General features: G+C 44.8%; 1 protein-coding gene across 1 annotated transcript in view; it reads left to right on the top strand.

The window, feature by feature from the left end:
* The window catches only part of TRMT44 (tRNA methyltransferase 44 homolog (S. cerevisiae)), a gene marked incomplete at its 5' end in the record, with an annotated part of 49,808 nt that overhangs the window by 13,481 nt on the left and 25,323 nt on the right, over positions 1-11,004 (top strand). The window contains 3 exons of the mRNA XM_019525811.1: positions 1,615-1,732; positions 3,146-3,365; positions 6,091-6,159. Of these exons, the coding sequence (XP_019381356.1) occupies positions 1,615-1,732; positions 3,146-3,365; positions 6,091-6,159 (407 nt within the window). The remainder of the gene's footprint in view (positions 1-1,614; positions 1,733-3,145; positions 3,366-6,090; positions 6,160-11,004) is intronic.

Raw genomic sequence — 11,004 nt, 5'->3', positions numbered from 1 at the left:
GTAAGTTACTAAGAATAAGGAGCCGTTTAAGAGGGCTCGATCAAATTGTTCCTGTAATGATTCGCATTGCTTTGTTGAATTGTATGTCAACCTTATCAGTATGATCACTGTTTCATAGATTTCATAGACATTAGGGCTGGAAGGGACCTTGGAAGATCATTGAGTCCAGCCCCCTCCCCCAGCAGCAGGAAGTCAGCAGGGGTCATAGGATCCCAGCAAGATAAACGTCCAAATTTCTCTTGAAGACATTCAAAATAGGTGCTTGAACCACCTCCAGTGGCAGTCTATTCCAGGCCTTGGGGGCTCAGACAGTAAAGAAGTTCTTTCTTATGTCCAGCCTGAAATGGTCATGGAGGAGTTTGTGACCGTTTGACCTTGTCATCCCTTGGGGTGCTCTGGTGATTAGATGTTTCCCCAGATCCTGGTGAGCACCCTGATAAACCTATAGGCAGCCACGAGATCACCCTGAGCCTGCGCTTTTCCAGACTGAAGAGTCCCATAGCTCTCAGCCTCTCATCATAAGGTCTATTTTCCTGAACTCTTATCATGTGCATGGCTCTCCTCTGGACTCTCTCAAGCTTCTCCACATCCTTTTTGAATTGTGGAGCCCAAAACTGGATGCAGTACTCCAGCTGCAGAGTGCAACAGGAGAATGATGTCCTGGGATTTGCTTGAGAAGCATCTATGGATGCAAGCCAGTGTTTTGCTCGCTTTACTAGCAGCAGCATCGCATTGAAGGCTCATGTTCATCTTGTGGTCAGTCATGACTCCCAAGTACTTTTTGTCTGTAGTGCTAGCCAGCGTAGCACTGTCAAGCCTATAAGCATGCTGCAGGTTTTTCTTCCCAAGGTGGAGAACCTTGCATTTTTCAGTGTTAAACACCATCAGGTTCTCGTCCACTCATTTCCTGATCCTGTCATGGTCAGCCTGGATCACCCTCCTGTCTTCAGGTGAGGACGCTTTACCCCAAAGTTTGGTGTCATCAGCGAACTTGGCCAGTCCACTTCTGATACCAATGTCCACATCGTTAATGAAGATGTTGAATAGTGTTGGCCCAAGGACAGCGCCTTGAGGGACCTCGCTGGTCACAGCGCACCATGACGATTGACTTCTGTTGACCACCACCCTCTGGGTCTGACCACAGTGCCAATTCCCCACCCAGCAGATTGTGGTGAAGCTGAGGCCGCAGTTGGCCAGTTTTGCTAAGAGGTGAACGTGGGATACCAGATCAAAGTCTTTTTTTAAAGTCAAGATATATGACAAGATATATATCTACTGTCTGCTCCTTGCCCAATTGGTTGCTCTGCTCTCTTCTCCCTTGTCTAGATGATAGGTCACCTGGTCGTAAAAGGAAATAAGATTGGTCAAGCAAGACCAACCTACAACAAACCTGTGCTAGCTATCCCTCAGGATGTTGTTATTGGCCAGGTTAATCACATGCCTAAGAATTTGTAGGATTGGGGTTAGAAATTTTGTAAAACATCTTCTAGCAGGATACTAGATACTGCAAATTGTGTACCACTTCAGTAGCTTTACATAATGAGAGTAGAAGTTTGGTATGAGATCCTTTCTCTACATATTAAATAACATTCTACCATTTACCAATCTTTTCAGATGTTTTGAATGGAACTGTGACATTTTTACCATTGGAAGAAAGTGATGATGGGAAATACCAGCTGAAAAAATGCAACATATATCAAATTCAACTTAAACACATAAAAGATAATGAATGGTAAGTGCCAGTAGAAGCTAACACTTACACTAGCTTGAGATTTGACCATCCTTTGGTATTACAGGTCTGAATTATAGTTTGCATACTATAAAGCTTAACCCTGCACCTATATTCATGGGATAGATATTCACTGGTTGTCCTAGGTCAGTGTTTTCACATCTAAATTAATCTTTAACATAGTATTATTAGTACATTGTTCTCAAAGATCTGTCTTGAGTGTATTCTGCTTATCCAGTTCTTGATTGTGCTTTATCTTACATTGTTGAGGTCAATGGGAGTTTCACCCTACTCCTTTATGAGAATAATCTTTTTTAAATTAATACATTCTTTGAGTAGTTATAATGTAGTCTTAGTTGAATTAGCAGATATTTAGTGTTTCTCAATAATAATGATTAATAATTGCTATTAAAAAAATTGTAGAATATACCTGTTCCAGTTTTCATGAAATAGGACTCTGAATCACTTCATCTGATTTCAGATTTTAAACCCTCCCCCCCATATAATATGACCAAAGAGAGTATCTTCTAAAGTTTAGTTGTATGAGAAAGTAAAGTGCTTGTGTGGTTGGAACTACCAGCTAGGACATGGGATGATAAAGTCATGAGTATTGGAAACCAAATGGATTGCATATGTCAGTTGGGGGTCTTTTTGTCAGGTGTGCTGCTAAGTAATCCTCATGCCCTCCCCAAGTGAAACTACAATCCCCTTCTCCTATCTGACCTGTTGCTGTGTTGCCCTTTCTCTCTGCTCCCTGTCCAGTCTGTTGCTCTACTGTCTGCTCCTTGCCCAATTGGTTGCTCTGCTCTCTGCTTCTAGCCAGATCTGTCTCTTTTTCCTTGCTTGACCTCATGAGGCCGCTTCTAACCCTACTTTCCTGTGGTCCTATAGCCAAATTATAAATATCAGGGGTACTCAAGCCCCAACATACAGGCCAGATTCAACCTGTGGAGACATGCCAGCTGGCCCTTAAGGATCCCCAGGGGTCTGAAAAATTGGCAGCAGGGGATCTGGCAGTGCATGGCCCAAGGAGGTGGTGCAGGGTCCCAGTTGGGCAATGCAGAACCTGATCTTTTGGTGAGGGGTTGAGGGAGGCAGTGCAGGGTCCCATTGGGCAATGGACAGAATGGAGGTGGTGTGGGGCCTCATCCTGACACATGAAGTCCCATCTGGCCTGCTGTACCAAAAGGTTGAGCACCCCAGTCAATATCAATTGTTTTTCTCCTCCTTCATAAGTCAGTTCCTGTCCCCAATGCTTGTGGAAGGATTTTTAGGAGTACTTAATGTTAGGCTTTCTCGTTTCTACTGAAGTTGGTTAGGACTAAGTGAGGACTAAGATTCATGCAAAAATAAATGTACTTGGTTTAATCCTTGAAAAATTTATTTCGGTTTTTTTTTTATATATGTATTTCAAAGGTCTATCTCTATTATAACTTCATCTCCAGAAAGCTGGGTTTCAGATGGAATTGTGTATCCCAAAACAACATGGTTGGGAAATGAACTGTTGTCCAAACTGGCTAAGTGGTCCCTGGAGCAAAAACAGAGCGAGTTTAAAAGCACACTCTCACTCATTTCTGTAGCAAAGTACAGCAAGATTTATCAAGAACTAAAGGAAAAATATAAAGAGATGGTGAAGGTAAGTGTAAAGACCATAAATCCCAGAGTGATATTCTGTCAGAACAAGGGTTGATAACAAGTGAACCTGGATTTTACTTGAAAGAAAAAGTTTTATTTCATTAAATTAAAATTTGTTCTTGTTTTAAAGATTTATTATGCATATGGAAGAGAATTCAATGTAGTTCTATATTATTGATCTTTGTTTGGAGGAATAAAATTGAAAACAACTGAGACTTAAGCCTTGAACAGATATTCATTTCTAGCAGGTGTACATTTTTGAGAAATCTCACCTGCTAGAAATTGTTCTGAGACAGGTCTGGGCTGTAGGTCCTGGCTTTAAGGTGCTGTGCAAGGATGAGTTTCTCCCGCATGGCTGCTGCCCACAGGCCCCCTCCCAGGCAGGCCCTGGTCTGTGGAAAGGGTGGGGAGCATTTCCTTACTGCTTTTCTCCATTCCCAGATGGATCATGGTGGGGAGGGGAGCAAGAGTGCAAACCTGGGCTGGGTAGTCACTGCTGCTCCTGGACCAGACTGGGAGATGAGCACAGAAGCATTTGTTGTTCCAAGAGAAAATGTCTCATAAGAGAGAGATTCCAGGTTGACACTGTGAAGGTCTTCTGGGCGGGGGCATGTTTCCCTCATGGAAAATTGAACAACCGTTTATACACTTGTCACTTCTACCAGGAGAAGGGTGATGCTCTTGGTAGAACTGTAATACCTGTACATGGCCTTAGTTTCTTACATGCTGTGGTTGCTTTTTTAGTGTGTACATCTGTCGTACACAGTATAAATGTACTAGTTGCTCTACCAGATGTAGTCCAAGTGCATTAGTACAGGTCTCTGTGAGGACTAATTCTCCAGGGTGAAAAGAGCATAGTGTGACTAGGTTGCTCCAGTCTAGTGCAGTGCAAGGGGAACTCAGATGCTTTTGCAGTTGTTGACAGAAGCGTGGCCTTTCTTTTGTTGTTTTGCTAGTCATTGGACTCAGTCAGCATTATAAGTGCTTCTGCTTTAAGGTATCTAAATACCTTTACAAATTGCTGTCTAAGCTTTTGAAAAAGGGGTTTAGCTTTTTGGAACTCATGGCTCAAAAGTCAAACCAGAGGAGATTCAACAGGTGCTTTTTCAACCAATACAAATGCTGAAGGGACATTCTTTCCAGTGGTGTGCAGATATCAGTATAAAAGAAAGAGAAATGTTCATTTTATGATTTAAAATAATGGATTATGGCTCAGGGAATCTGGGTTCAATTCCCAGCTTTGTGATGGACTTTCTTCGTATGAAAAGTCTGACTATGGGAAACCGCTTAACCTTTTCTGTACCTCAGTTTCTCAGGTGTGGAGGTAAAACTACATCCTGTTTCCTACCCCTTAACTTCCTTTTTATGTTTATTTTTTTTAATTCTTCAGAATTCTGTTATACTAAATTCTGCTTTTTTGTAATAAAACAATGCCACATAATCTTTGCAATGGTTGACTCTTTCAGTTATGCCTATGTGATTTCTTTCTGAGTAATGAAATAAACAAACGAATGTATTCTCTACTAGCGTGTAGAAAGCGTGTGCTTTCGTTTGGTCATTGCAAATTGCATATACAGAACTATCTTTCCTGAAAACTTGTTTGAGTTCAATGATGAAAGATATTCTCTCTCTCTCCACGTTCACACACCAATTACTCTATTGGGCAACTCCCAAAAAAATCATGTAGTCTCTTGTTCATGTTCCTAAGATTGAATAATACTTTTTTTGAGTGAGCTGGAAGGTAGGGCTATGCGAGACTTTGGACCGTGCTTCGGATCTGGAGAAGATTTGGACGCCGCTCTGGAGTCGCTTCGGAGATCCGGCCATAGGGTGTAATGGGAAATCAATTAAATATCTGTAACTTTGGTGTTTTATGTGTTTAATCAATACAGACAATTGCCCCAAGATGGAGACAGTCAGTTGCGTAAGCACCCATGTCGTGAGTTTTGCCTGTTAGCAGCTAGAGGTGCAGGGCCCCAGCACCCCTGCACCTACCTCCTTGACAGCTAGCAGGCTTCGTGGCTGCAGCGGGCGCTAGCAGGCCTGCAGCTTTGCTTGCAAGAATTTGGGGTGTAGCTCCCCCCAAACCCCAGCACTGATATTCTTGAAACTTGGCAGCTTTCATGCTGTCTGCAGAGGCTACCACCCTGCAAGTGTCATCCAAATCAGAGAAAAAACAAAGTTATAGATATTTCATTGATTCCCCATTATACCCTATGGCTGGATCTCCAAGGTGACTCTGAAGCTTCGGAGCCGCTTTGGCTGGATCGAAGCGGGAAACTGATCCGGAGCTCCAGATCGGATCGCTGGCATCCGAAGCCGGATCGAATAGCTGCCTACTCGCACAGGCCTACTGGAAGGTTAAAGTCTGTAAGGTAGTGGGTTGAAGACCAGAGCAGCCTGTGGGTTGAGACCCAAAAGTGGGTTGCAAAAATATACGAAAGGGTCGTGAACAGACTTTAAAAATGGATTCTCCTTTAAAGGAGAAAAATGCAGTAAACTGTGGCTTTTCTCTTTTAGGCTGGCAGAGTTCCAGTGAGGGGTGGGAGTGAGGGGTACTGGGTTGGGACTGGCCACTGATATTTACAAATGAGTCCTAATACAAAAAAGGTTGACAACCACTGGACTAGAGGACTATGAAAACCTGGGTATTTGAGCACACTCTCTAAACCAACAGTTTATAACAATGGCAAAGTAATAGATTATTTTTCCTTGTTTATCTGCAGGTGTGGCCTGAAGTAACTGATCCTGAAAAATTTGTATACGAAGATGTTGCCATTGCTGCATATCTTCTTGTAAGTGACTTCTCAGCATACATGCAGTATAGATATCAGAATATCTCATAAGGTCAGAATTTTGTTCTTTTTAAAGATTTTTTTAAAGGGGTTTGAAGCCAATGCATTGGTACATTGATAGTTGAATGACCAAGAGCTTCATAGGTTTTACAAATCTGTAAAAAGGAAACGGGTGTACATAATTTTCATGGTAAGTTCTCAGACAAAACTTTAAAAGAGCCCAGAATATGAGGCTACTGCTTATTTTAAGCTAAGATTGAGAAAAAGCTTAGAGCAGGTTGGGCAATTATTTGGGCTGGGGGGCACTTAGTGAGTTTTGGTGAGCTGTTGAGAGCCTCACGCACAAACGTGCGCACACGTATGCATGCGTAGACATATGTACACCCCCTGCATTAGGGCCAGGGCCGGTGCCAGAGCAGGGCCATAAGCCTAACTGGGGCTGTAGCATGCTCTGGTCCCCTCTTCCCAAACCCTGCACATGCGGTCATGTGCGCAGCTGGGGGAACAGGGGTTTTCATCTGACTTTGGGCCTTGGTGCTGCCCACCTTGCCATTAGGGCTTCTGACACATGCATTTGCACACACATGCACGCGCACACAGGCACACTTACATGGCTCCCAGGAACCCTGATGGTGGTGTGCGATGAGACAGTGCAGAGGCCTGTGGCCAGACTGTCTCCCGTGGCTCTTCCAGGGCCTGCTATTCAGTACCAGGTGAGTGGGGCTGCTTCTGCCCAGTGTCCCCTGCAGCACCTGGGAAATGCAGTCTGGCTTTGCAGGTCCAGGGTGCTGCATGTCCCAGGTGCTGCAGTGGGGATGCTGGGCAAAAGCAGCCCTACCTGTACAACACCATGCGGCAGGTCCTGGATGAGCAGTGCTTCAGCCGTGGCCTATGCTGGTGCTGCACAATGCTGGGACAGCAGGTGGGGCTGCTTCCATTGTAGTCCAGTCCTACAGGCCTTGGGTAGGTTGAACTCCATCCTCCAGGCAGGCAGGTGGGCAGGGCTGCTTCCACCCAGCATCCCCCGTGGTGTCAGCAAAGGCTGGAGCTATAGTTGCTACCCAGCACCAGAGGCCAGGGCCTGCTGTAGAGTGCTGCTGCTAGCCTGTGAGCTGGGTAAACTCAATTGGCAGGCCGCATCTAGTCTGTGGGCTGTATTTTTGCCCACTCCTGGCTTGGGGAATGGCAATGAAGATGGTTAGAATAGTAGGATTTGCATATGAGTGATCACAAAAGCTTGGATACTTGTCATGGAAAGAAAAGGGTTTAGATAGGACTTCAGATTTTCAAGCTCATCAGAACTACATTGAAAGCTGATTAGTCCGTTTTTATGCTGCTTCATAACACAAGAAAGGGGCAGCATTACTAACCAATAAATACAAAACAATTAAAAAGAACTACTTCAAAGAGTGTTTGGTTAGCCTTTGTTATTCGCTGCTAAAAGAGGTCGTTGTTGACTTAGGGTATGGATAAGCTAGGAAAGCGTCTTAAACGGAGGTGTGCAGACTTTCCATTCCCCTGGCTGGAGAGTTACAGAAACTCCTCGGAGAAGAGCTCTAGAGCCAGGGGACAATAGAGGGCTGCTTCTTGGGTCTTCTCAGTCCTTTGGGAGGCTGTCAAGGAGCAGTTGGCAACTGCCACAAAGCAGCCTCTGTCCAAGAACAGCTTCCCACCCTGCAAAGGTGGTGGGGTGAGGAGAACAGTCCTAAGACTCTTTTAAGGGGCACCTAGAATCGAGACCCCTTCTAAGCATCCCTGGAAATATCCAGGGCTGCTCAAATGGCAGAATCTGCACCATCTTCTGAACAGTACTGGAGATCCTTGATACTATTCAAAGGACATGGGGGAGTCAGGCCACCTTTTGCACAGTACTGGAGCTCTCTGGTAGGGAAGTAAGGGGTAACTCTGGTGACTGATCCCCCACCCCACATCAACCAGGCCGGTTCTCAAAGCCACTTGCTCTTGCTGGTGTTTCAGCTACCAGGGCAGGGCTTCTTGCCCCAGCTGTCAGAGCACAGACAAGAGCCCATGCTTTAGCATCTGTGACACTGTGGAGCCTCAGGCAGGTGGTGGCTGTGTCTAAGACTTGTGGGTTGACCCCTGCCCAGCCGCACTGATCTGGGACCTGGCAGGGGAAAGGAAAAAAGTCTGTTCATGGATTGAAATAGATTAACAGAATAGTGGAAGAGGTAAGGTTCAGGAGGCCTGGGATGGCAAGTGGAGTATAGTGATTTATTTATCTGTGTCACCAAAGAATGCCTTTCAAAATTGCGCCATACATTACTTAGGCACTTTGGCAAATTTTGCTGACCATCTGCACTGCCATAACTAGATCTATGTCCAATGCAATGTGGAGATAACCACATGAGCTAGCTCAGGGATTGAAGTACTGTACCTGCTCTGAGTTAGTACCCCCTACTTCTTGGCAGTGTGGACACACTCTAAGAACGGAAACTACTGCACTTAGCCATTTACCACGCACACCTTTTCCCCAAAAAGAAACTTCCAAAATAGGAATGCTTATTTTAAGCAATGAAACTGATTTCTTCACTAGAATAGAAGCATGGAATGGCTGCTGGAGGAGGAACGGGGTGGGGGGTTGGGAGGGATGCTGGGCTGGGCTGGGCTGGGCTTTGTGTAGAACCCACACATGGATGAATGGAGTTCATCCTCTAGCTTCTGTTCTGTAGCTACAGGTTTACTCCTCATCAATTTAGCAGTGGCTGTGATAATACTTTTTGGCTGAGTAGCCAAAAGTTGCAGCCAGTCCATTCATGGCTGTGGGTTAAACCTCCAAGTGTGGAACTGCAGCTAGAAGGTGAGTGACACTGTGGAGTGGACTCTGCCTCTGCATTCGGTCAAGAGCATTTAGCTATGGTGAGCCTGAGCTGTAGCAGTTCAGATTCTGGAAGAATCTTTTTCCTTCATTGTGCCTTCCCAAAGCGAGGGGCATGTCTTATTTGTGGGGTAAATGTAGGTAATATGAAAATAGTCCTAGGTCTCCTAAGTTGTTCAGACATTTTAAACTTCATCAGGAAAAAGTTAAAAAAAATCTCAGGTGACTTAACAAAAGCTGGGCTATAACCTCTATGTGCTCTTTTGTTTTTTATCCCATTTGTAAAATGATGCTTGTGATATACTTGCCTGTAGAAAGTGTTATGAAAATGCAACTGTGTTATAATTTAATAGTCAACAAAAGCATTACCAGGACTAGGGGGGATGCAGCTTTATTACTACAGGCTAAGAACATCAGAATTGACAGCATCTCTAAGGAAACACTTTCTAAAGATATACTTTGTGGTGTTGGTTGTAAATTTAACCAGTGGTGTTTCTGCAGATTAGCATGTATACTAGACACTTGCCCTGTTTGCATTTTGAAGAGGATGTGTTCTGGAGCTTGATCTGTGTAAACTATGATTGGCACCTTGCAGCAGTGGGCTTACCATGCCCACATGTTTTGCATCATGATCTATAAACTTTAAAATATAAATACAAGCTGGTATTTTGATGGAATTACACCAAAATAACTGTTTATAGAAGAGAAGGTGCTTGTGAATATTCTTGAAACCAGCCAATACGACAAGAATCCAAGGCACAAATATCAATTCTATATTCAAAGCAGTCCTAATATTTTTTTTTTTTTTGTAGGCAAAAAATAACTATCTGATTGACTGAGGTACCTTTTGTAAAATTCATTTGAGGGAGAGAGCAGGGAGGGCTGTGGAGGAGTATCAGCAGCGTACTCGCAGGTTAAGGAAGGGGATGTGCAGGGCTGAGCTGCCTGTTGCTGATGCCCTGTACTATGGGCCTGATCTAGTTGCTTTGGGGGCCAGATCTGGCCCACAAGTGGTAGGTTGAGTACCACTGCACTAGCCATTTGCCAATTCCAGGAATTTCAGTATTAATTGCACCACTCAAAACCGCGTAAGCCTGCTAATTCCCACAGTTTGTCCGGTCTAGTTATACTGGTTACATTGTTGCCCAGAGCTTGAGCTCAGTCCTTGCTGACCTTTTCTCACTTCATTAAGACTTTTCACATTGCTATTCTCAGGTTTTCGCCCAAATAGGGGCCTGTCATTACAGAGCCGCTTACTGGCACAGCATGGACAACTGCTGAGATTAGCTGCAATGATTTTCTGCCCTTCCAGTCTGTGGGACAATTTTCTGATTGCCAAACAAGCCTGCTATATTACTTTAGGGCAGTAGTTGTCATCTTTTATTTAGCTGCTAGACCCCTAAAAAATGGAGAACGGGGGTATGGACCCTCTTTGGATCTTCCTTTTGCAGTGGCACTGGATTTCACTTGAGACAGTGGCAGGGACAGGATGAGGTGATGCTACCCAACCACACCCTGCCTACTACCTTGCCTGTTGTTGGTGCTCCAGCTCCCCCATGGTCAGAGGCCTCCTCCCAAGCACCAGCAGCAGTCAGAGCTCCCTCCTTGGCTCCAGACTGCCTGCTGCTGATGCTAGGGTAGCCTCTGGCCACAGGGAAGAGCTGGAGCACCAGCAGCAGCACATGCTTTGCCTGTTGGCACTGGGCTACCTTCTGCTGGTACTTGAGCAGTCTCAGGCAATGGAGGGAGCTGGAGCAGCGGCACTGGCGGCACTTCCCCTTCAGTCAGTGTCTCTATAGCCATCTTTACCTTTTGCAGACTCCCTAGATGCGCCCCATGGACAGGATTGAAAACCACTGGCTTAGGGTATCCTTCATTTGTGCCTCTCAACAGGTGCTGTGGAGTTTTCCCTGCTTGCAGTTTGTGATCTTATCTCACACTAAGACATACAAAAAACTAAAACTCTTGGTTCCAAAATGATACCTTTTATTAAACCAACTGGAAAATGG

Source organism: Gavialis gangeticus, unplaced genomic scaffold (assembly GCF_001723915.1).
Source record: "Gavialis gangeticus isolate Ggan-Ray unplaced genomic scaffold, GavGan_comp1, whole genome shotgun sequence".
NCBI lineage: Eukaryota > Metazoa > Chordata > Crocodylia > Gavialidae > Gavialis > Gavialis gangeticus.
The sequence above is the reverse complement of the archived record's forward strand: the minus strand, read 5'-3'. Positions and strand labels throughout refer to the sequence as shown.